Here is a 26,400-nt window from a genome sequence, read left to right on the forward strand (position 1 = left end):
TCACGTTTTAGCTTATAATACAGCTCAAAAAACTTTGTTTCCGAAATGTTACCCGAATTCAGTACAGGTTTCCCTCTGCTGGGCTCAAAGCTTTCAATCACAATTTGTGGAGGTAGCCTTCCCCAAGCTTCAATCACACTTTCATAGGCTTCCCTGCGTTGGGCTCAAGTCTCCTTTCACTTTCCTTCCGCTGTCGAAAACTTTCGAAACGGCAAGGCTTTTGCTCTTACCTCGGCATGACCACTTCAACCTTCTTTCCTAAAACGTCACTTTTTCTCTCCTATATAAATGCTTCTTGGTAAATGTAGTTTTTACAACAGTGATTATTTTGAAGTTCAAAGATATCTCTCACATCAAGGTTTCCCTCTGCCGGGATAAAACCTAACAGTTCATATCTAACATCTCAGTTTCTTGCTCTTTCCGCCGCTTCAACAGCATCAGACATTTTGCAGAGACTTTCGATTGGGCCATCGTCTTTGCCAGACCACCCTATTACTTTGTATCTTTAATTTACAGTTCTTTACAATGAATTGCTTTCTCTCGCGTCTTTTCGGCACACGCGCAACCTTCATTCATCGGATACTGTTGCCATCAAGTTTCATTTACACACACCGGACTTTCATTGCTTTCATCAACTCACCGGCTGTGTCAATTCATTTTCATTTTTCGAGGTTTGATCCTGAAGGCAAGGCTGATAACACAACTGCCGCTGCACCTCCCCTAACTCTGCTGTTCACCCGGGAGGGCGGCTGGTGGTTGAAACACAAAAGAGGTTTGTCTTTTCTCTCTAGCTGGGCTTCCTTGTGCTACCTTTAAGGGCCTTAGGAGATAACTATCTCTCGCCAGGGTGTCCAAGGTTTCTCTGTACCTCTGTTCCATCCCTCGGCCTATCGCTCTGCTCCACCTGGTTCACTGTTGCCATGGAAGCACTGCTCCTTCTCATGCATCACCTTGCTCAGAGTGTGTCTCATTGTTCCACCTTTTAACCATGTGGGGAGAGCCAATAGGTACCAGGTGTATGTAATTAAGATCAAGTGTCTGACCCTGCCTGATCTTATTAGTGGGACATGTCCAATGTATTGCATGGGTGGTACTACTTTTAGCCTCAAACCTCCTCTTCCTCGGCTCAATGTTTGTGTGGGAAAGGGTGGGGTCTGGGAAGTTGATTATCCAATAAAATAGGAAGGGGCATGGGTATTTGGAAAGGAGGGATACCATGTCTCACCATCAGGCGTTCATCCCCCACTCCCCGGGAACCCCTCACCCAGGTAATCCTCCCACACTTGTCCACCCCCAGGGTCTGGATCCAAAGGCGATGGCTGTGGCCTGCTCACCCGAGTAAGGGATCCCTGGAGTCTAGGCAGTGAAACATCCTCTGGTTTTTCACACATCCCAATCAAAATAGTGTATCCATTGTGTCCGTGTCTACTGCTTGATATCATGCCTTCCTCACAAGTGTCAAAAAGAAACAGTGTTTGTGTTAGAAGGAACTTGTGTTAAATTAAGGAATGTGTGTTGCAGTAGAACTGTGTTTCCCTACCTGTCCAACTAAAACTAAATGAAAACTCTCTAGTATCAAAAGGTATCTGTCCCTCACACTTAAACATACAAACAAATCAGACTGATATATGGTCATTTAAACCCAATAAAATAACAGTTATAGTCAAACAAACGTTGTAAACATGCATCCTTCTAACTAGGGTTGGACCCCCTTCTTCCACAGGATTAATCTAGGATATTTTAAACCAAAGTTCAGATCAATAAAGTTATTTTCAACAGCCATGGTTAGCTCCAAATACTTCTCCCTTCCATAATTCTTTCAATTTCCATTTAGACAGTCTTATTGCTAAACAAGATTTATTAGTCTTCAAAATGGTTGTCATAGACCTGAAAGCTCTTGTTTGATAAACCATTTGTCTTCACACTTCCAATCAGTATTCAATATAATTTCTCTTCTTCAGAGAATAAACACTTTCACAATCCTTTTTCATAAACAAAGTTTTGTGAGGATAGCTTATCACAGTTCATCAGTGGACTTCCCACTCTCTTTCCACCAAAACCTTTTACCACACTGTAGTACTTCAATTCTCTTCTTCCAGGTCCACTAACATGCCAGGACTAACAACTAACAGTCCCTTTCCTGGTATACTAGCCTGCCAGGATAAAACTCCTACCACTACTACAAGTACTCTGTGGTGAGGCTTGCTTCAAACTTTCCACACTTCGCTACCCTTGTGGAGAGTTAATCAATAAAAACTGCTTCAGCAGGGTTCAAAACTTCGACCACAAGGGAATACTACACAATGACATTGTCGTTCCCACCGATTTGTTTGCCACATGCAATGGCACTGGGACGGCCATGTTTGACCTGAAAGTTAATCTTTCCCATATCGTGGATTCCGGACAAATTGCTTTGCTGATGCTTTCTTGACCCCTCAGCAGCTTTTGATTTGATAGACCATTCATTACTGCTAGAGAGGCTGGATACCATTTCTAACTGTTGTAAATCTGCTCTATTCTGACTATACTCCTTTCTGGGACCCAGAACTGCTTGTTTCGTCTGGCAGCTTTCAATCCTCCCCTGAACTCGTGGTGTCCCACAGGGAACATGTCTCTCCTACATTTTTTAACTTGTACACCCGTCCTGTTTTTGATCTCCTAGATATCGTCGCGTGAGTTACGCATACTAGGCTGACGATACTCAGTTGTATTTCAAACTGACTACAGATTATGACAGGGAGCAACAAATCATGACAGCCACGTATAACTCGATCGAAAAGATGGTTGCATAGCAATACAAAACTGAAGTCATGCTTGTAGGCTCCAGTCAACGTTTAGCTAAACTTGACCGGAGATATTCCCAATTTAAAATGGCAGATTGTTTTTCTGAAAACCAGCCATTGGGTCAAGACACCTGGTGTTTATCTGGACGCAAATCTGAATATGAAGAAACACGTTAGGCAGGTTAAAGCCTTTTGTTCTTACACCACAAGACTTATTAGACAAATCAAGCCTTACCTATCTGAATCTAACACTTTTTCACTTACTACCGCTCTTGTGAATTCTAGATCAGATTATTGCATTAGTCTCCTAGCGAATACTTCCAAATCTAATATTTATACCTTACAGGAAGCACAAAACAATACCGTAAGAGAAGTATGGGGCCTTGCCAGGAGGGACCATGTTACCAAAGCTTGTAGATCCTTGCACTGGTTCCCTGACAAACAACGTATTACATATAAAGTACTAAACTCTGACTCACAAATGCTTGGCAAATAATGCTCCTGAATATCTGACTAAGAGGCGTGTGCATGCTTCCTCTAACAGCTTTCTCCGTCCCAACTGCTCTAATAAACTCTCCCAACCCTGCTACAAGCTAGAGAGTTTTAGTGGAACAAGTGTTTATATAGTAGCTCCACGCCTGTGGAATCTGATTCCAACTGAAATTAGGAATTGCTCAGATGTTGTTCAGTTTAAAAAATCATCAAAGACCTTTCTTTTTAACTTGAATGACTAGTCTGTGTCTCTCAGGTGCTCCCCTGGCTTGACCCTTTTTCTTTTCTTTCTCTTCCCTCTGCGCACTGGGGGCGTGTTGCCCATTATAAACATTGTTAATAATAATAATAATGCAGGTTATATCCTCTTCCCCTTGATTTCTACAAGGAGGACTTATCTCCTGCCACCTCAGGGTTGCTTCTACACCACCAATTAGCTGTTGGCAATGTTTCTTTTTCAGGTACCCCTCATTAGTAAAGCTGTATCCGCTTTTATTTATAATTGCCTTTCTTTGGCTTAGGTAATGCTGGTTATCTTCCCTTCCAGGTAATCTTTGTTTTTTGTAGATTACATTAAGTTTGTTCCAATATTGCCCACTCTTTACATTGGCAAGGGTGGTTAAAATATTGTTTCACTCAGTCTCTTCCAACACGAATTACACCAAAAATGCTTTAGTTCAACAGTTCAGTATTCAAAATAATTATTTTTAACCAGCGGTCTATTCCAGAGCACCCCAGGGTCACCTAGTGAAGGCCAACTCACCGGTCTTTGTCTGAGCTTACTTTGGGCATGCTGCTGCTTTAACTTCATTCTTTGTCAGGGCGGTTTGGGCGTCGGACAGCTCCGGCAGCACTCCCGGTGCTCATGCCTCATAGAAAGGGAGCCTTCTTTGCTCCTTGCATACTCCAGTGAATTCCACCGACCAGAGTAGGCTGCAGAAATCGGAGTGCTTCTCTCTTCTAGAGGACAGCTAGTCGCAGCACCACTTCCTGATACACGTTCTCTGCATTCAGGATTCTGTACGCCTGTGACTCTCAGCACCGTGTCCTGCTGACAACAGAGTAGCAGTCCCAGCATCCTCTTTCTTCTGCTGCTCCCACTACACTTCATTCCAATGGCCTGCACCTGAAGGGGCTTTAAATATTCAAAGGTTCTGCTCAGGTGTGGGTCATACAAAAACTAGACTGCACAATTCAGTTCTGCAACTCTAAAACCCTATATCTCATCTCAGTACTAAGAGCATTATGGGACTTGAAGAACCTAATGTTCCTATTCTTTTTAACATCAAAGTCTTCAATTTTACAATATGCCATAAAGATTGCAGGGTCATTAGGGAAGGTGGCTAGAGGGTTCTCCCAAATCTCCAGACTTGAGTCCCCCACCCCCCACCAATGTGATCGTCCCACAGCACACCATCCCCAGGGTCAGGATTAGGATCAGGTAGTGCCTGCCTTTCCCAGGCCACATGAGTAGTGGACCCAGGCCAGGGTTTTTGGGATGATCACCTCTGATTCATCACAATAGCCTCTCCTCATGTGGCCAGGGGACAGCTGCTGGTACCTGATCCTGACCCTGGGGGCGGTATTTGGGGGAAGGACCACATGGGGGGGAAGCAACCCTCAAGTGGGAGGACATGACATCAAGCGAGACATGGTACCCCCCCTCCCCCTTTCAGGAATATTCCCTCCATTCCCCATGCTCAAATGCCTTTAGTTTATACTGCCATTATCCCTGTTGACAATTCAGATAGCAAACAAAGTGACAAAAACTAAGACGAGGATGAGGCAAGAAGCAATGATGAATACTCCCAATGAGAACCAGCATCAGTCTAGTAGCTGGAAGAATCCGATTTGGCCCGATAGGGTTTACACCCATGCCGGAAAGAGAAGCATTGAGTCTGCCGTCTTCTTACCCATCTGTTCTGAGGACAACCAAGCAGAGAGACCGGGAGTACGGCATATGTGCAGGAGATGGAGCTGCAAGGCAGCCTGATGAGCAAAGCTCCCAGTGGATCTCCGTGGAGGTTTCAGTGAGGTAAATGGAAGCAAGCAGCTCTTCCTGACAGCCGAGGGAGCTGGGAGGCCGACAGAGGAATGGAAACCTGCCAGAGGTGCCTGCAGGGTCAGAAAAAGCCACAAGAGCCGGAGAAGAACCCAATTCAGAGTCAGGGACACAGAGAGAGTGGAATAAAGCAACTGGTGTGCTAAGAGAAAGGGTCACAACAACAAAGCACTGTCAGAATTAGAAGCCCTAGACAGTGGGACTGTGGTCAGGAACCTACGGTATGAACTTAGGGAAGACCAAGAAGAGAAGTCAAAGGAGCATTCTATGATAGGGTCCTGGCAGGAGAGAATACCAGGTAAAGCCATGTGTGTAAAGCGAACTGCATAAAGAAAATCATGGCAAGAGAACATACCAGGCAAAGGCAAGTGGGTGAAGTGAATTGCAGTGAATGCGGAAAGGAACCTGGCAGGAGAGTATACCTGGTGTTTTGCGAGTCTGGGACCCACACTCATAGTATCAAGAACTATATGAAAAAACCTGGCAGTTACCAGGTGTGTTTTGTGAGTCAGTGAACCCCAAAGAAGATTCATACCCTTAGGAATTTTGGATTACGTTGAATGTGAAAAGAACCTGGGGAAAGGAGTAATTTCCTGTCATGATCTCTGCTTCCAAAAGATCAGGACTTGCCCGACTCCCTTGGAAGCAGACCCATAACCCCGGTTCTGAGTGCCAGCCAGTCCCAATTGGGACCTTTTGGACCCTGTCCTGGCGCCAGTGGCACCAGGCTCATAAAGAGGCCCAGTCCCAGCGCTGGAAGCGCCGGGCTCATAATGCTTGGGTGGACTTACCTGCAGCAGACCATGCTGCTTACTTACCTGCCAGTTGAACCCCTGATCCTCTTCTGTTTGGGACTACTTTTCCTGTTGGGTGGGGCAGGAGCCACTCCCTAGGTTCAGAACACTGGAACTCTTCTGGAAAGCAGGAACTCTTTTCTTACCTAGGCGTGGCTGTGGAAGGAGACACCTAAGCACTACAGGAGGCTATATAAACCACACCCGATGGATGAATCTTGCTTTGTGTTATTCTGCATTCTCTGCAGCAGAACGCTCATCGTGTCTTCTGTTTCTGATCCTGGGCCTAAGGGAACAAAGGCTTACCATCCTGGAAACCAGTCTTCAGCAGCACCTGTAAAGACAAAGAAAGAACAGGTTAGCACTACGGTCTTCAGTGGCAGCGCATCCCTTACCTGGTCCATCGGCTGTCACCAACGCCTCGCGCTGCATTCTGGCATCTGAAAGACAAAGGCTTACCTACTCTTCCCATGCTCCGGAGGTCTTCGCACTGCATTCCGGCATCTGAAAGACAAAAGCCAGCTCTTCGCACGCTCCGGAGGCCTTCGGCGCTGCATCCCGCATCTGAAAGACAAAAGAAGGTGCGTTTAAAGACATTGGGCAACTTTATTACTCACGTGCCATTACTCCTTCCCACGCCGAATCCAGTGGGTATTCCAGCACCCTTCAGCTTCTCTAAAGCTCCGAACATGATAAAAAAGCAAGATAAAAGGGACAGTTAGTGTGCATCGTGAAGCAGGCTACAAGCGCTTACTTACGTGCTTCCAGGCGCTTCTATTCCTCACGCGGGTTCGATCCTCAACTCTCATTAGCCTGCCATCCGCCATCGCCGGAACCCTGCAAAACAAGAGATATCATTACAAAAGACTTTTAAGACATTTGAAGTGCCCAGAACTTACCGTTCGTGCAGTTAACGACGGACAGCAGTCCTCTGAGGTCAAGAGGCCTGCACCCTTATCCAGTGAAGAAACTGGTTACGGCACCCTGCCCCGAGGCAGATGGAGAGCTCGGCGTTCACTTACCTAAGACATCTTACTCTTCGAGTCAGACATACAGTGCACAGAGGTCCAGCCCAAAGAGCCAACCGTGTGTTACACATCACCTTTGAAGATACAGCATTCACCCAGTCAAGACCGGCGCCTCTGCGGGAATCAGGTGAGCGTTACATTTCCCCTGTAGTAAATTGCAACAGCAAGTGGAGGGGAGTTATCCTCTTGAGCTACACAGATCTTGGTTATTCTTTTGAACTTTTGTTTGGTGGAAATAATTTGGGGAAGGGAGCCATTGCCTGGAACTGTGAACATTATACATTTGGAACACTTGTTGGATTTATATTTTTTTGTTGAACCCTTAGCACCTTAAGAGTTACTTTTAGAGTGTGAAGGCTACGATAGGATATTTTGCAAACAGGACATTTTTGCTTTGGACATTTTGGCACAGGACAGGCCCACAGTGTTCACTTGAGGTAGGGAAATACCTCGATCAGGGACAGTGAGGCCTTTTCCAACCCCTTTATTATTTAATAAAAGTTTATGGCAAGCACCATGAGTCCTCTTTGATCATATCCCATTCCTTGCATCTCACAGTAAATGAAGGGAATGATGAAGCTGGCATTGCTACAATATCTCTATGTAAAGCAGGAAGATATTTCTTCTAGAAAATTACTATGGGCCTCCTTACTCATAAACCCCAGTAATGAGGGCTGCAAACGTTCTTAATTCCGTAAAAGACAGAAGGCTTAGACCAGCCATATTTCCGTTAAGAGCAACAGGGAGATGGGCAGGTGTAGACCAGTATGAGATGGATTGCCTATGTGTGTGTGGGGACACTTATTACAAAAAGGAAGTAATATCCACCACGCACCATAACAAGGAAAGGAAGTGATTTTGTGCTCTATTGTTGCTAAGAAAACCCTTGGTTTTTTACTCTTAGGGCTTCATTATCTTAATAGTTTAAAAAAAGACTCCTTTGGTTAAGTGAGGTCGCCAATATACTTCCATTCTATACCGTGGCAGAAATTGTTCATGGTATTTCAATAGGCTACGTTTTAGAAATATTTTGCTGTTCTACCCTGCCATAACCAATTTTAAAATAATGTACAAAATTGATGTGTATGAACTAAGAATTTTGTTTTTAGAACATAAGCGTTTATTTTTATTACCACTATATGTTTTTTTATTGTACTTTGAAGTGAAACACTGATAAAGTACATTGATTAACTAGTAGAATTTCAGTTGTTTGATGAACTAAGTATTGAGGTGCTTACAGATAAAAACAGAGTATACACTATTATTGGGAAGCACCATGAAAACAAGGTCAAGAAATCTAATATTGAGACAGACTCTGAGAAACAATTTTAAGTGCTTTCATTTTGAACATAATGCATGAGGGACAACAAACCCCCCAAAACATCTAGTCTGCTTGAGTTAGCACAACCAAAATGGGTAGAGAGCAGTAATAACTGGGTTTAGTCCCCTCCATACTCTACACTTGCCAAACTAGTGTTCTACTATTCCACCATCTCCCGGGTAAGTCACCAGCAATATCCTTTTGGGCCTTTCCGAGTCATCATAAAATAGGGCACTTAAGTCAAATAAAGTGAATGAAAATGCTATCTGTGCCACAAAGTAAACTTGATTCCACAAAACGCACATCAGAGCTAGATTCATACAAGGTTTTATTTACACAATGGGGCACTAAAAATGCAATGGGTCTTAAAAGAGTTGACAGAGTCAGTAAACCTCTTCTGTCAATACGTGATGGGGACCTCTCTCAGCCTCGGGTGGGAGGCCTACCAGCGAGAATGCCAAAGCCATTATTTGCCCAGAGGTGGAAGGTGGCAGTTAGGAGAGCTGCAAGCCCTGTCCCTTCTTTTTGTTCCTTCTTGTTTGACACCACTACCACCTTATTTTGCCCAATTCCACGATGCTCATCAATCGGTCTAGGTCTCTCCCAGCACATTGCAAGACCCCCGCGGAGGGGAGAGGGAGTACCCGACTAGATGAGAGTGTTAGACCTCCAGGAGGCAGAAGTCTTCAGCAAGCAGAATGATCCCAGCTGCATAGGCATGCAGAGCGCCAACAGCGCGTGTATTTGGGTGAGGTCAAGGAAGGAGAAAGACCGAGACCAGGCGAGGAATTACAGCAGGGGAGGCCATGGTGGAGAATCGTTGCAGGAGTTTACAAGGTGAGGTAATGGATACTGTGATAAAGGTATGTAGTGTTGTGAGTGTACGTGGAAGGTGTGAGAGTAAGACTGATGGAGCAGGAAGTGTCTGATAAGCAAAAGGGGATGGTGAAAGGATGGTGACGGTGAAAGAAGGTGTGGGAGAGGGAACAAGTTACTTACCTGTAACTGTTGTTCTCCAGCATGGGTCTGGCATGGATTCACATGCTCATGAATATTCCCCGTCGTCAGGCTGGGAATCCTCGGTAAAGAAAAAATCAGTATCAGTTTTGTTTCTGATCTGTCTTTCGTAGTAGTAACCAATCACTGATCTCTGCGTCATACTGACCACAGCTAATGACTGCCCTCTACCTAAGCCCCGCCTCTGGCAGCCATCTTCAGATTTGGTAGCACGTGAAGTGGCAGTATGACCAAGTGAAGAGCCGCAGAGGGGTAGGCGGGAGGGTTCGCATGTGAATCCATGAGAGACCCATGCTGGAGAACAACAGTTACAGGTAAGTAACTTGTTCCTTCTCCAGCATGGGGTCTGGCATGGATTCACATGCTCATGAATAAAGAATACATAGCAGTACACACATGCACAACCACGGGAGGTGGCAAAGGCTCAACATTAAGCATTACATCAAACTCAACATTAAGCAATTCTTACCTCCTCACCAGGCTCACCTTAAGCGAACAGGTTGCGCAGCACTGCTTGGCCGACCCTGGACTCCTCCCTGGAATCCCGATCGAAACAGTAGAATTTCGTGAAGGTGTGCGTCGACCTCCACGTAGCAGCCCTGCAGATGTCCAGCAAGGGCACACCAGATAGGAATGCCGTGGTAGCTGCGATCGCTCTGGTGGAATGGGCTCTCGGACAGCCAGGCAGCGGTCGGTTTGCCAACCAATGACAGTACATGATACAGCCGGAGAGCCATCTGGAAATGGAGGCCTTTGAGAGAGCCTTCCCCTGATTGACAGGTCCAAAGTTCACAAAAAGTTGGGACGTGTTCCGAAAACTCTTTGTGCGGTCCACGTAGAACTTCAGCGCTCTAGCCACATCCAGCGAGTGCAAAGTCCTTTCGGCCGGCGACGAAGGCGACGGGAAGAAAACAGGCAACACCAAGGGTTCGTTGAGGTGGAAGTCCGACGGCACCTTGGGCATGAAGGAGGGGTGCGTCCTGAGCACTACCCTCGTGTCGTGAAAAGTCAAGTACGGGGGCTTGCAGGAAAGGGCCTGGATCTTTCCCACTCTTCGTGCGGAGGTAATGGCCACAAGAAACGCTGTTTTCCACAACAAGAACTTCAACAGAGCGGAGTGCAGAGGCTCGAATGGAGGTCCCATGAGCTTGGTCAGCACCACGTTGAGCTCCCACGCCGGGGCCGGAGCCTTCACCGGCGGGAACGATCTGAACAGTCCCTTCATGAATTCTTTCACTAGACGATGAGACCACAAAGACGTCCGCCCCGTGGTTCTGGTGTATCGGGAGATCGCAGCAAGATTAATCTTGATGGACGCGTGCGCCAGTCCAGCCTTGGCCAGCGTCAGAAGGTACGGCAGTACCAGGGGAGCCGTAATCCGTAGAGGGTTAATCTTCTGTGCGTGGCACCAGACAGAGAACCTCTTCCATTTGTGTCCATAGCATTTAAGAGTTGAGGACGCCCTGGCCTTTCAAGAACCTCTCTGCAGTCGGCCGGTATGTCGTATCATCCAAACTCTAACGCTGCAGGAGCCAGGCCTGCAAGTTCAGCGACTTCGGGTCGTGATGGAGGATGGCGCCTCCTTCCCTGGAGAGAAGATCCGCGTCCACTGGCAGCTTGATTGATGGGGACGCCGACAAGTCCAGAAGGTCCGGGAACCATATCTGCCTCGGCCACGCAGGTGCGACGAGGATCATCCTGCACCGTGACCTCTGAGCTGGTTGATGAGCCTGATCAGTAATGGCAATGGAGGGAACGCGTATAGAAACAGGCCCTCCCAGGGGAACGAGAAAGCATCGCCCATGCTCCTCGGCTGGGGAAACCTGCTGGAGAACCTCCGGCACTTGGAGTTCGTCGCCTTCCCGAACAGATCGATCTGGGGTGTGCCCCACCGTCGGAATAGGCGGTCCACTAGATCCTGTCGTAGTTCCCACTCGTGGCACGAGCGCAGCTCTCTGCTGAGCGAGTCGGCGATGGTGTTTTTTATCCCTGCCAGATGAAACGGCACCAGAAACATCCCTTGGGCGACTGCCCAATGCCACAGATCCTGCGCCTCCTTGGACAGGGCTGGGGATCTGGTACCGCCCTGCTTCCTGATGTAGAACATGGTGGTGGTGTTGTCGGTGAAGATCCTCACCACCTTGCCCTTGAGGGACGGAAGAAAGGACCTGAGGGCCCAAAACACTGCACGGAGCTCCAGGACGTTGATATGAAGGGACTTCTCCGTCGGAAGCCAAAGGCCTCTCGCGTGCAGATTTTCAGTGTGCGCTCCCCATCCTTCCAGGGAGGCATCCGTGGTCACTGTCTCCTGGTGGCTGGGGGTCTGGAAGTCCATGCCCGCCGTCAGATGCGCGCGGGTGCCGCACCACCGGATCGCTCGTCGGAAACTCTCGTCGAGTGTGATCCTCTCCTCGAAGCTGCCCGTCGTCTGGATCCAGCGTGCGTCCGGGAACTCCTGCAACGGGCGCATCCGGAGCCTGCACAGGCGGATGAGATAAATGCAAGACGACGACATTCCGAGGAGGGACTTGATGGACCTCACCCTGGCCGCGTCCGCAACCAGCATCCGCTGCACCTTGCCCAAGATGGCCCTCGTCCTTTCCTCCGACGGAGAGGCCAGAAGCGACAGTGTGTCGAGCTTCGCTCCCAGAAACAGTGCGTCTTGCGCGGGCACCAGGTGGGACTTGGCGTAGTTTATGGAGAATCCCAGGTCCGTGAGCAGTTGGACGGTCCTTGCCGTGTGCTCCACGGCGAGCTCCTTCGTCTTCGCTCGGATGAGCCAGTCGTCCAGGTAGGGGTAGACGTGGATCCCCTCTCGGCGCAGCTGCGCCGCCACCGGTGCGAGGCACTTGGTGAACAGCCTGGGTGCCGACCTCAATCCGAAGGGAAGGGCTCTGAACTGGTAGTGACGCCCTTGGACCACAAACCTGAGAAACTTTCGGTGTCCCTTTAGGATGGGGATATGGAAGTAGGCATCCTCCAAATCCAACGACGACAGGAAATCGCCCTCCTCCAGTTGACCCAGGACGTGTTGGAGGGTGACCATCCAGAACTTCTGTGCCTTGATGAATTTGTTCAGTCGTCGTAGGTCCAGGATGGGACGCCATCCTCCCGTCTTCTTCTTCACGAGGAAGTATCTTGAGTAAACTCCGGAGCCCCGAAGCCTCTTTGGGACGAGCTCGATGGCGCCCTTCCTGAGCATCGCCTTTACCTCCAAGAGACGTTGAGGGACGTGATGTTCTTTCCTGGCCACAGGGGGGACGCACGGGCACCTCTTTAGCAACTCGAGCGCGTGACCCTGTGCTAGGGCGTCCAGCACCCAACGGTCGGTGGAGATGGACTCCCACACGCCGACGAAGCTCGCCAGCCGGCCTCCCACCGGGGTGCTTCGGTGGGGGCCCGACCCCACGGCCGGTTCAGTCCTGCTTCGACGAGGCTTTGCCGCCTTGTCCTCCTTGGCGACGACAGCGGGGTCCGCCTGACTTGCCTCGTCCCCTGTAAGCTTCCTGTGACGACGAATGGGCCGCTTGACGGTAGGTGGAATATCCGCCGCTGGAACCTTTGGAGGCACCCTGTTTGCCTCCGCCGCTCCGAAAGGGCGGCCGCCGTTGCTGGAGAACCCCAAGAGCCCGGGCCGTCTCCGTGTCCACCTTGATGGCTTGAAGGGAATCGACCACTGTTTTCCCAAACAGGTTGTTTCCGTCGAACAGCATGTCCAAGACTCTGGTCTGCACGTCCTGACGGAAGTCAGTAGCCTTGAGCCATCCACGCCGCCTAAGGCACACGCCATTGCCCAACTGACGAAATCCAGTGTCAGAGATGTCCGTCGCAATCGTAATGGCGTGGTCCGATGCCACCTCTCCTTCCTGCAAGATCTCTAGGGCTTCCGCCCTCTTGTCGTCTGGTAGGAAGTCCAGCAGGGGGGCCAGTTTGTACCACAACTCCCTGTCGTAGCGGGCTACGATAGCCAAGGCGTTGGCCGCCTTAATCGTCGTCGCTGCCAACGAGATGACTCTGCATCCCATCGTGTCTAATTTCTTTCCCTCGCCGTCCGGCGAGGAGGTTGACGAAGAGGCCGCGCCCCCCCGCTTTCTTCCTGGCCGCCGCGGAGACGACCGAGTCCGGGGTCGGCTGTGCCCAAAGGCACAAGGGGGCCGCGTCCGGGACACGGTACTTCTTCTCGTACCGATCCCTTCTAGCCAGCGTCGTGGATGGGTTCTTGAGGAGGGCGAGGCCCTCATCCCAAATGTGATCTAGTAGAGGTACAGCGAGGACCGTCTTCCTCTTGGTCTCACGCCGTTGATAAAGGAAACCTTCCTTCTTCTCTTCCGGGCAGAGCTGGAAAAGCTTGGATGCCCTGGCGATCATGGAGTGAAACGATCCAATCTCGTCGGGCGGGGAAGCCCGGGTGGGAGGTGACGACGGGAGATCCTCGTCGTAAACCTCGTCGTCTGTACCCGTCGCGGCCGTGTCAGTCCCCGTACCATCCCCACGGGTCATGGACGGGGAGGAGGGCTGAACAGGGCGCGATGGCTGAAAAGGAGGTGGAGGATGAATCCTTCTTCTCTTAGGGGGAGGGCTCCCAGAAGGGCCTGGCTCCGGGTCCCCCGTCGGGAGCGGTTCCTCCGTTGGTGGTAACGGCAGTCTCGTCCTTATCTCCGAGCATAAGGACTGTATAGCCAACAAAATGGCCGCCGAGTTGTCTTGCTGCACTGGTTGAGGGAGATCCGACGAGCGATCAGGAGCCCCGTCGGCATCCTCGACGCCCTTGTCATCTTCCACGTCGGGGTCCCTCCCGACAGGATGGCCTTCTTCCACGCCAGAGCCGTGGCCTAAGACTTCGAACATCTCCTCCTCAGAGGTTGAGGCCGAGTCCACGACGACCCCTGCCCCCCCTTTTTCTTCTCCGTCGGAGTTTTCACGGGGGTCCTGTCGATGGGCATGAAAGAGGACTCCCTCTGTGGTGGCAGGGAGATTCTGGGCCCCGGGGTCGCCACCACTGGTGTAGCCTCCGCAGGCTGAGCCAGGCCCGTCTCGATAGAGGCCTTGGCCGGATGGATCAAGGCTTTCACCAGTTTAGGTGCGCTCACCGCCTTCTCCTTGGGGGGAGGGTCACCACCTCGCTCCCCCTCCGACGGGGCCTTAGGGCACGACCGGGGTCTCTCCAGGAGTTTCGCCGGGTGCTCGGCCTTCCTCTTACCCGAGCCAGAGCGTTGGCTCGTGGTTGATGGCGTCGGGGAGGACGCGCCCTGCCTGGCGCCCGTAGAGCCCGACCATTTGGCGCTCCCGGTGCCAGCGGACTCGCGGTGCTTGGCCTTCTGTTGGACCCCCGTCGCCGGGGCGCCCTCAAAGGTCTTCTTCTCGCCTGACGGGCTATTTCCCTCCAGCCAGTTGGCGAGATGTTGATGGCGGTCCTTCATTGTCCGCTCCGACATATTGCCGCAAAACGCACAGTCCTTCTCCACGTGCGTCTTGTCCTCATGTAGGCAGTAAAGGCAAAGGGAGTTTTCGTCCTCCTTGAAGACATTACGAAGCTGGCATCCAGGGCAGACCCCGAACAGCTTTCCGGGCGTTGAGCTTCCCTTCTCCTGGGCCATGTCCGAGATGGGCCTGAGAAACTTCTGGAGTCCTCCAAAAGCGTGGCTTGACGAAATCTTCACCCTTGAGGGGCGTAGACGAATCCGACATGGGTCCCCGTTGATCGGATGAAGAAACGGTGGAGCTTGAGGCTCTTTTGACCGAAAAAAGATAATTTTTTGAGAAAAAAAACGTGAAAAAATAGCACTAACGCTCGAGAGCAATAGCACAAGGATCCCAACACTTGAACATGCGGTAAAAATCTGAAGATGGCTGCCAGAGGCGGGGCTTAGGTAGAGGGCAGTCATTGGCTGTGGTCAGTATGACGCAGAGATCAGTGATTGGTTACTACTACGAAAGACAGATCAGAAACGAAACTGATACTGATTCTTTCTTTACCGAGGATTCCCAGCCTGACGATGGGGAATATTCATGAGCATGTGAATCCATGCCAGACCCCATGCTGGAGAAAGGGGGGTAGTATTGAGGAGAGAGATGTAATGATAGAGAGGAGGGACAAGCAGTAGAAAAGTGGACAGACGGGTGGTAGTAGTAATGTGGAGAAGGGAGTAGTAGTATTTCTGACAACAGCAGTAATGGGTTTGGGGAACTCCTTCCGGTGGAAGGGAACATGATGGGTCTTGGCAAAGGTGTAGTCCATTTAATTTACGGTTGCCCCTGAATCCACTGTCAATTTGGTGAACAAAGGGTGTAAGCCATTTCCAAACAAGGAAGTTTCAATGCAGACATTAACTTTCTTTCTCTCTTTCATGTAGGACCATGCATCCTGACCACTCATTCCATTGGCCTCAATTACGGGCAAGTCTTGGCATTTCCTACCTTCTTAATGAGCTGCTTGGGACAGAGGCGGATATCATGGCCTGAGTGCTGGGACGGATCCTTAAATGTTGTCACTTCTCCCAGAGGGAAGCCCCTTCTGTTAGGCAGAATCCTGTGCAGTTCCCTTGGGGAACACTGCATAAAGATTAAGATTACAGGAGTAAGCAGTAAACCCAATTGGTAGCAGTCTGCACCACCCAGATTTACCTGGTAGCTGTGGCTGAGCAGTCAGGCTTCTCTCAAGAAGAGTAGGGCAGTATATAGAGTATACACAAAAGGGCTAAAAACACAGTAGAGCAAACAAACACTGACCAGAGCTTTGTATCAAAAGTATATAATTATTTATTTAAAACACACTTTAGGCAATATACTAGCACTCTAAATCAAAAGCAAGTTAAAACACAGTCAGGTAAAGTACACACACCTCCCTTGATAACTATCAGACAAGTCAGAGTTAAAACATCACAGTTTGTTAAACAGATGTGAGCGCATAACCTGGTGGCACTCCAATAGTTCAGTTAAAGGGAGAGACAAAGGCAGAGGACAGAAATAAAACAGATCCCAACACTTTTAGGAGTTCTCAGCAAGGGAATAAAGGCAGTAAATACTGTAGAGCCAAAGTTCATAGGCCAGGCCCACTTTAAAGGGAGCAAGGCGAAATGTGCCCAGGATCACACGGTTTAAAATGCACAAAAAGTCTTTGCAGAATGTTCAAAAGAGGTTGGGGTGATTCAAGAAGGTAAAGTTAGAAGGTCTGGGGCCAACCCAGTTGGCAAGCCAAGGATTTAAGGGTCACCTTGAGCAAACCGAAGAAAGGGAGGCCAGTCAGGACACAGTACCTTTAACAGAGAGGTGGCTCCAGCGGTGGCAGTTGTTCCTGGCAGTGGTTGCAGTTTGTTTCAACCAGGAGAAGAGAGGATCTTGTTGAGGAGGAAACGTGGAGTCATTGCACTGCACAGGGATGAAACCAGCCACAGAGTTCGTCAATAAAAGGTGCGTTCCTTTTATTCGCGGTCAAAGTGGTGAAGTTTGGCTATCCGGCAGCCGGGGTGCTTGGCACGGGCGATTCGACCAAGAGAAGTCTTTGGAAGGCGAAAAGGGCGAACTAGTTCGTCCCACCAGCTCAGAGGAAGAAGACTTGTCCAGCAGAAGATCTTCTCTTGTCGTCGGGAAAGTGGTGAGGTAGTTGCAGCAGGGCTTCACCGGTGGTCTCGTCGTTGCAGATGGCTCAGCTTCTTCCCTCTTTGGATTCCTAGGTCCTGTGGTGACTTCTGAAGTTCCAGTCCCAAAGGCGCTGCTTTTATGCAGAAAAACCCCCATTCATCAGCGTAGCTGTCAATCACACATGCTAAGTGGTGAGCCGGGCGTCTCACCACTGGGCCAATCAGAGTAGAGTGCAACTTGGGTTGCCGAGGCAACGCAGTCCAGGGTGCCAAATTCCCCCCTCCAACTTCCTGTGGAACCCACACTGAGTGGCACCATTTGGAGGGATTCTCTGGAGAAGCCCGCCAAAAAGTGGAACAAAGGGCTCGACCTTGGTCGGAGTTACAGAGACAGACATGAACGCCATTTTATAAAGGAGTTCTGGCAAAAAGACCCAACCTTTAATTTAATATTAAATAAATAAACCAGCGGTATCTTTAACATTGCACCAAAAAGTGGTGCGTTTAAAATCAATGGGAAAATCCCATACAGAATATTCTGGTGGAATATTTCACGTGGTAACCACTGCCACCAGCCAGAAACTCGACAAGGGGGGGACTGGACAGTGCCCCCTTGAAAACAGACCCAGGGGCAATATAACCCCTTCCAGTACTTCCACATGATGGTTTGTACTGCTTCTGTTCACAATTTAGGACTAGTAACGTCAATGGTTATTTTACATGCCCTGGGAGACAGTAGTCAGTCCCAGGGTATGGAGTCTATGATTGGGGGTCACTATGACACCCCTGTGTTACTGCACTGAGGGTACTGTGTAACACACACATAAAAAATAGATGATACCCTATGGAGCAGAAAGAAAACCCCATAGCCCATAAGCACACAAAACAGTCAGAGACATACCTCAAATCATGCCCAAGAGTGGGAGTAAAAGAGTCTCACTCTTAGCAGGAGAAAAAATCAAACCGCACAAATCCAGCAAAGCTGCTAGGTGAATCACTAGGTTTGGGAAATTAGCCTTATAAGAGAATTCTCCCTAACACCTTCCCATGAGGCCAGGGTGGTGAGACCCCTACCAAATAGTCCATCTGCGGGTGGTACAAAATGGGAGGATCTCATGGGTAGACACACCCCCTCTGGGGACAGGCATGGCCATCTAAGGGAAACTCAGTATGACACCACTCACCCAACATCCTCACATCTTTTACACCCACCTCTATGCTACACACCTGTGTAGGTCTGCAAAACTAAGAGCTATACACCTACTGAGACGGGGAGGAGAAGGGCTGACTGGATTAACACCACCAATGGAAACACAGACCAGAACGACGCCTTGGGTTGGGACTAACAGCACCCTGAGAGCCAAGATAGCCGGGTTCAGAGTTTTTTTTACTGCTGAACTGCTTGGTGCCGTCTTTCAAGAGCCTTTTCAACACCTTCGAACCATCAGGACCCTCCGGTGCTGCCTTTTGCACTCTTGAATCTCTGATTTGCTCGCACATTTCCAAGAAGTCTGGTTCGGCACTGTCGGACCACCAAGAACCACAAAAAGGTACTATTGACTGCTAACTGCCCCCTTGGGCCGTTTTTGGGTCAGAGAAACTGGTTACGTCACACATACAAACCTATCATTTTAAAAAACATTGTGATTCTAACTTACCTTACAGCCCAGATTGGTTACTCCGTGTGCTGCATCTTGCTATCTTTGCTTATTCAGTGTTCTTTCCTCAGGGGTGGGTTTTGTGTCTGTGTTTCTAGTTTGCCAATATTGTACATGGTGTGTTTAATAGAAGTATTTATATTTTTATAGAATCTTAATTGAACATTGCTTTATTTTGGACTGTTATACTGCACTGTTTGGGTTGCTACTGAACCACAGTCAGACGACCCCTCCTGAGAGTATACAGCCTTACCTCAGACCACAAAAGGCAAAGAAAGTATATCTTGCCGGCTCCTGGTTTGTAGTAGTGCGAGTGCTGAACAGGACAGAAGTCAATTGAATACATGTAAAGCTCTGAAGTGATTAAATAATTAAAATGCAATTATAAAAAACTTACCAGAAGTTTGCTTTTTTCGCATTGAAGGATTGTAATCTGCAACGGGTCCCTTGTGGAAATAAATGTATACACAATATTTAGTCAATACACAATTCTTTTGTTTCTTGCATAATTTAAGCACATACGCAGCAAGTGGGAATGCTGTTATCTTAGGTAAAACACAGAATACAGCCTGGCACTTAACCAAGCAGAATTATTTCATGTAATTATAGTTTCAGAATCTACACAAATAGGTTTTTAGATTACCTCTATTACCTCTATGGAATGGAACCAAATGGGCTGCAATTGCAATTCAATAGCAACTCAAATTTCTCCCTCGCTCTCAAAACATTTACATTCAGACAGGCTGTGTATCTGAGCAGTCATAAGAATATTTTGGGTTGTAAACATAGATACACATTACATGTCGTCATGTAATTATAACATGAGATACAGATTTCAAAAGAATGACAGCCTCTAGATGATTCTCAAACAATGTGAATACACACACATTGGCAAAGCCGACAATGGTCCCATTTTCATCTTAAATTATATTTCCAGTATCCGTTACAGGTGTTAATCAGTACCCATACAGGCCAATGGCCACAGTCACTCACACTTTCCCATCGATTAGTGTCGTCAGTATCCATCAGTACCACGGACAATAAAAACTTCTCATATGGGATAGAGGAATGGGAGGAACACACCAATTCTAGACATGCACAATCAGGTCTTGGTCTCAGTAAGCAGCAGACAAATCCAGAACTCTAAAATCCATGTGATCATACACCTATGTGGAAATAATAGCATTTTCATGCCGTCAGTGCTAATGCTTCTCTGCCACTATCTACGTCAATATCACTGTCCACTACAAATCATTCACCACAGATACATTGTTAGTGGAAAACGGGCAGTTCAGGATTATGGCACCGGTACATATGCACTATAGAGATTCATACAATCAAAATGATTGTGCTATGAAACAGGACTATTAGAATTATCCTATTATCAAACGGGTCATAGATTTCTTGTACTAGTTACTCACAGAAGGGTAGCTGGTATTTTAACAGAGCAAAGGATCACGCCGGACATCAAAATCAAAACTCATGTACCAATCCGTCCTCATGCAGTTATATTGCCAGCACTACTGTATCTTCTAAATATTTGTGTGGTTTTAATTATTACATAATGCACAACATACACTTCGCTATAAATGGGCTACTCAGCAGGAATATATCCAATAACAAACCTACAAGAAATGGTTTATCATGCATTAAACAAATCAGTAATTTCATAAATATATCAGAGGGGAAACCCTAACAAGGTTTAACATGCACTCTTGCAGTGGGATTGGTGTAACGCTCTGGAAGTGCTGCAAAAGTATCCATCCTTAAGTCACTTGTTTTAGGAGCATAAAAAACGGGTATGGTTGCCCCGTTCTAGAAAATGTTCAGAGCCGCCCTCATGGATAGATTTTCCTCAGGTTTAGATGGACGCTCCTACAAACCAGGGAAGTCTAGCTGGGACGGTAACTCATTTATTTATTTGTATCACGCCGGTCAACCGCAGGCATCAGGGCGCAACACGAAGACAAATCAGACAACAAGGCGACTAACATGGAGACAGGACAATAAAAGAACAGTGATGTGGTTTTTGGTAGTTATTTAAAGAAGAGGGGTTTCAGCTTTTTCCTTAAGCTTAGAAGGCTGGTTTCTAGTCTTAGATCTACAGGTAGACTGTTTAATTTGATAGCTGCGGATATGGGGAAGGCTTTACCCATTCCATTGGATCTTTTGTGAGAGGCTCCTGTGATTTGGCCTCTGTTTTCTGATCTTAATGAACGGCCTGTAACATATCTAGACATTTTTGATTTGAGATATGCTGGAGCATTCCCATAAAAGGCATTTGTACACCGTCATGTCCTCCACTTTGAGCCAATGAAGTTCCCTTCTGTCATTACTAATGTGTTCAGCCTTGGGTTTCTGCTTGATAATCCTGATGGCATTATTTTGTATGTGCTGGAGTTTTGTGATACACTGTTTGTTTGCACTAAGCATTAGTGAGTTTCCGTAATCCAGCCGCGATAGTATAATTGCTCTGGCTATTGCCGTACAGTTCTCTTCGCTAATGTAGGGCTTTATAGCTCTTAATAGTCTGAGATGATACATGCAGTTTTTTGTAACATACGCAGTTTGAGCATCAGCACTCAGATGCCTCCATGATCATACCCAGTGTCTTGACCTTTCCTACAACCGGTATTGGGAGTTCCTTGATGTGGAAAGATTCGTATTGAGGGGTTAGTTTGGCTCGCGCTTGATGGGATCCAAAGATCATTCGCTACGTTTTCTTGCTGTTAAGGCATAACCAGTTTTGATACATCCATGATTCAATGTGGTTGTATGCTGATGTAAGTGAATTGCTGTCCTCTGCGTAGTTTCCACTTAGTTCCAATATCAGCTGGGTGTCGTCAGCATAATTGGCAAAAAAGACCTTGATGTTGTCCAGGACGTGTCAGAGTAGTCTTAGGTAAAGGTTGAACAGTAGGGACGATATGTTGGTTCCCTGTGGGACTCCGAAAAATAATGTCAATTGCGTAGGAGAATTTAGTCATTAAGGTCTGAATTTGATGCAGAACAACCCATGAAAAGGATTCAGCCTTGTATTTCTAAATAAACTGTTGCCTTGTGTAAAAAAACCTGAATAACATTAGAATTTTTTTTTTTTTTTTAAATCAGATAAAAGGAGGAGAGAGGTTTTTTCAAGATAAACAGGCCTAATTGGATGAATATTTATGACAACTGAATAATTAACTGAATTATAAGAGATTGAGGAAGGACCATACACTTCCTTTTTGAAACAAGAAGTGAAAATGCATATTGATCGTGCACAACCACACGGTTAGATTTTGGATCACGAAGCTTCATTTTTATAACCGGCAGCACCTAGAAATCCAGTTGTATATGTTAACTTAAATACATGAAGATGAGGTTTTTCCACCTTAAAGAGCAATTGTCTCCGGTATAGTTTCAGTTTTAGAGCCTTTGTCACAAAATGCCAATGTGTTTTTGAAAAAAAAATAGGGTCGCTATGATGAAGCCTTTAACTCAGAGATACATGTGATCATGGAATTTGAACATTTATACTTTGATGCCGACAACTCGTTTCTTATTGTTTAGATCAGGGGGTCAGAAACCTTTGGCTTGCCAGATGTTCAGTCAACAAAATCAATGGCTAGGCGATATGGCACACCTGTCCTTGGCAGTAACAGAGAACAGTCAGAGACAATGCTCTACAAATCAGGAAGACTATTAAAACCGAAACCAGGCTTGGTAATAGTGGGTTTAATAGCAAATAATATAGCATCATGTTAAAACTGAATTGGTACTGCCAATATTATATCAGGCCTGGTAGCTATCCACTCAGTGTCAATCTACACATTACATGGTAGGATTGTGAAAATATAAAGCAGCATATTGTCAAATTAATATGCAGTGGTATGTACAAAAGTAAAGTAAAGGCCAGATTATTTTGTACTCTTAAAAAAAGTACTTAACATTTACTGTTTTGTCCTTAGGCAAAGCGAAGAGGCTCAGAAAATAGCCTGCACTCTGTGATGCATCAGATGATGCATCACTTCTTTACCTATGGTAGCCTCTTCCCATGTAGCCAGGGGACAGCAGCCGTTTCCTGATCCTGGGTCCGGCTACATGAGGGCGGATCACAAGTGGGGAGAGGACCTTCAAGGGGGTGATGCATCATCGGCTGGAACATGGTATCCCCCTTTACCTTTTAGGGATACCCCTTCTGTTCCCAATGCCTTAATGGCTTATTGCCATGGCTCCCTTCCACCACCCAAAGAAACCAATACCGATATCTTCCCTTATGTTGTGCATAACTTTCCTAAAACTCACTACCATTCCTATGAAAGAACAAGTTACTTTCTTACCTGGTAACGTTCTTTCGATGGGGTGGTCCGACGACATATTCCATATCTATGACAGGTAATCACAGCAGCACAGCTGCGGTGATTACCTGTCAGATATGGAATACGTCGGAGGACCCAATCCCCTCGAAATTAAAGTACTGTGATGAGAAGGCTGCTTAGAGCAATGGAGATCACTGACAGCAAGAAGAACAGAACGCAGTCTAGTTGTGGAGAACCGCTGATAGGTGCCAGGACATTTAAAAGGCACATCCAGCATGGCTGGACGAGAGACTGCTGCCTGGAGAAGTCCCAAAGAGCCAAGACTGCCGAAGAGGAAGGAGAACGGGAGCGAGAGGACGACATGGGGAAAAGGACCCCCTTGTCACAAGGAAACCTTTCGTTGCAGCTCCGGCTTGGCTGGGGCTGGGGAACAGGGTCCCGGCGTGAGAAGCCAGCTGCGGAAGAGACTATGCCCGAGCAGTCAGAAATCAGGGGGAGAGCCAAACAAGGAGCAAGAGGCAAACAAAGCTGCCTCCAAGAAGTGCGATCCCGACCGGGAAGCAAGCAGCGAAGAAGCTGCCATCCATCGAAGGAACCCGAATGCCACAAAATGAAGTGAAGCATGACTTTCCAAATGCTGCGCACCAAAGAAATGGGTATGCTAAGGAAGAGACAGGTGCTAAATGTCCGGGAGGCTACGGGGAACAGTGAACAAATAAGAATAAAAGGGCGAGGGACCCCAAAGGAGATAATATGCCAGAGAACATGTAAAGAATGTTGGCAGTAAGGGAAACTAAGATTATAATGAAAATAGGCAGACGTTAAATGTGAAGCCCGCCACCGAATGTTGTTGTGAATCAAGTTTGCAAGTGCGTCAAGAGAGACATATGAAAAAGGCCTGGCATGAGAGCATACCAGGATCAGTGAAGTTTAGAAGTGTTTTAAATAAAGCTCATGAAAGAAAAGTCCTGGCACGAAAGTATACCAGGAAAAGTGAAGCATATAAATGTGTTGAATAAAGCTCATGAAAGAAAAGCCCTGGCAGGAGAGTCTACCAGGCAACCCCAAGTGTGCAAGCATTGTTCAATGAGGTATAAGAGAAAGGACCTGGCATGATAGTATACCAGGTGAAGCAGAGTTAATCAAAAATCCAAATCATTTTAATTGTTGCAGAGAAACTTTTAAGGAAGAATCATCCCGTTAAGAATTGGTGTGTTGATGAAAAGAAGAGAAAAAAGTCCGGGCATGAGAATATACCAGGTGAAACTGAGCTGCTTACTATACAAGTCACTTTTGAAGAGAAACGACCTTGCAGGAGAGTATACCAGGTCAAGCTGTGTTGCTTACTATACAAGTCACCTTTTGTTGTAGTTGTACAGAGTCATTTAAGGAGGAATCATACTCTTAAGAAGTGTTGTATTATTCAAGAGAAAACCTGGGGAAGGGAACACTTCCCTAGAATTCCCGGGTGTGATCGACCTGGGGGAAGGCAAAGGGACATAATGGCCAAAAGACAGAACAGACTTTGTGACACGCCCATTTTTGGCACTGGCCAACAGTCTTGAGCCAAGTGCTATAAACACAATGTGGTTTATTAAAAAGAAAGCAAAATACTTTAAAAGTAAACTGCTGCCACCAGTTCATCCTAGGCACACTTGTACAATCGCCCAAAATTCCTTAGAGGCAAAACAAAAGGACCCCTATGCACGGAACTGTAAGGTACTTGGCACATTGATATAAAATTACTGAAAATGGCATAGAGGTAGCCTAGTTTCCCTGTACTGACAGCCTGAAGGATGTGTCCATTTCCTCATAATAGATGAGCAGAAGCCCAGAGGAGTGCAGCTGAAGGCTGTGCTCCACTGGAAACGCCAGGTTAGGTTAGCCAAACAAAAGCAAAGTTTTGGGGGCGGTCCACAAATGGAGGGGAAATTGCACCCAATGGAAACCTTTCTTAACAACTAGCAACCAAGCTGACAATAGGACACCAATAGGTTTATGCCAGGATTACTGTTGTGCCTCCAATTTAAGAGTTCTCACACTGTTCATGTGAAGATTAGCCATGCCTCATACTTGTATAGAAGAATTATGGAGATTAGTCATTTGTCACATCAGATAGGACTGTGTAGATTACCCACATAGAAGTAATTCGCGAGTAGCCAAAGCACTAACCACCCGCTTCTACCTCCTCAAAAACACTACCCAAACTCTCTACATGCCCACTGGTCTAGCAAACCTATACCCTAACACAAACCAAATACAAGCAACACACTTACAAACTAACCCAGACACTGGACCTTATCCATACGGACACAACAAGCCAGTGCACACACCCTTATAAACCTGCCAATCTAGCCTTAAAACACACATACACAGCCCAACATGACTAACAGCCACACAGAAAATTCCCAAGGCATTGGGCCTTACCCATATGGATACAAGCCAGTGCACGCAACCTACCATTTGCTAGCCACACACACAGATGCCAATTTCTCCTGGTTCTGGACCTATCCTACTACTGGTGGGCACGACCACACCAGGTGAAGAAAGTCTGCTCCCGGCGCCCCACATCTATTGCATTCTGCTGATATTGTGTCTCTTGGGGCGTGTAATTTCGCTGGTGTATGGTATGTTTGATGAAGGCAGTTAAAGTGGATCTGCTTGAGTCTTGTATTGATCGCTACCTTTTGGGTGAGATTCAGTGTGTAGGTCCATTCGTTTTCCATCGCTTTTTCCCCCATCTCCGTTTGGCTCCTAAGCAGGTCGATTTCTGTTCGCTGAGGAGGGCTCTGTATGTGTTGGCTACCAAGCGTCCATCTCCTTGGGCTTGAATAGTATTATGCAGAAGTGGCCATACTGGCGGTCATCGCAGAAAGTTCGGGATAGTTGCTTGTAGTGAGTGCCGCAGTCTAAAGTATATGAAGGTGTCGAGAGCGTTGGTACTTCCTCTGTCTTGAGCTTGTTGTAGGGACAGGAATGTGCCGTCCGGAAAGAGATCGTTCATAGTGTGCAGCTGTAGTTTTTCAGTCCAAAGTTTGAAAATGTTTTCAGCTGTGATGGGGATTCCCGGGATGTGTTTTATCAGGAGAATCTGGACGTGACTGCTTTTTTGAGCCATCTTTCTCCAAATTGAATATGTCGTGGTGACAATGTCATGGACGATAGGGTGGCTGGAAATTGGCCGAAGATAATGGCGCGGAGGAAGTATGGCATTGCAAGCGCCCTCTCCACCTGGACGTGGGGCCTTATGAAGTGTGTTGCATACCAGTGGCTGAGGAATTGGGCTTGAGCTGCCCATTAGTATCGTTCCATATCAGGGAGAGCCAGTCCCCCCCTGTTGTGTTGATAAAGTCAGTGTGGTATA

The 26,400-nt window shown here is 47.4% G+C and overlaps 1 protein-coding gene across 1 annotated transcript in view; it reads right to left on the reverse strand.

Moving 5' to 3' along the window:
* Window positions 1–26,400, reverse strand: part of LRRK2 (leucine rich repeat kinase 2) — a 2,398,611-nt gene that overhangs the window by 1,458,180 nt on the left and 914,031 nt on the right. The window contains exon 22 of the mRNA XM_069629211.1: window positions 19,133–19,181. Coding sequence (XP_069485312.1) covers window positions 19,133–19,181 — 49 coding nt within the window. The remainder of the gene's footprint in view (window positions 1–19,132; window positions 19,182–26,400) is intronic.

This window comes from Ambystoma mexicanum, chromosome 12 (genome assembly GCF_040938575.1).
Source record: "Ambystoma mexicanum isolate Mex_15411 chromosome 12, UKY_AmexF1_1, whole genome shotgun sequence".
Lineage (NCBI taxonomy): Eukaryota > Metazoa > Chordata > Amphibia > Caudata > Ambystomatidae > Ambystoma > Ambystoma mexicanum.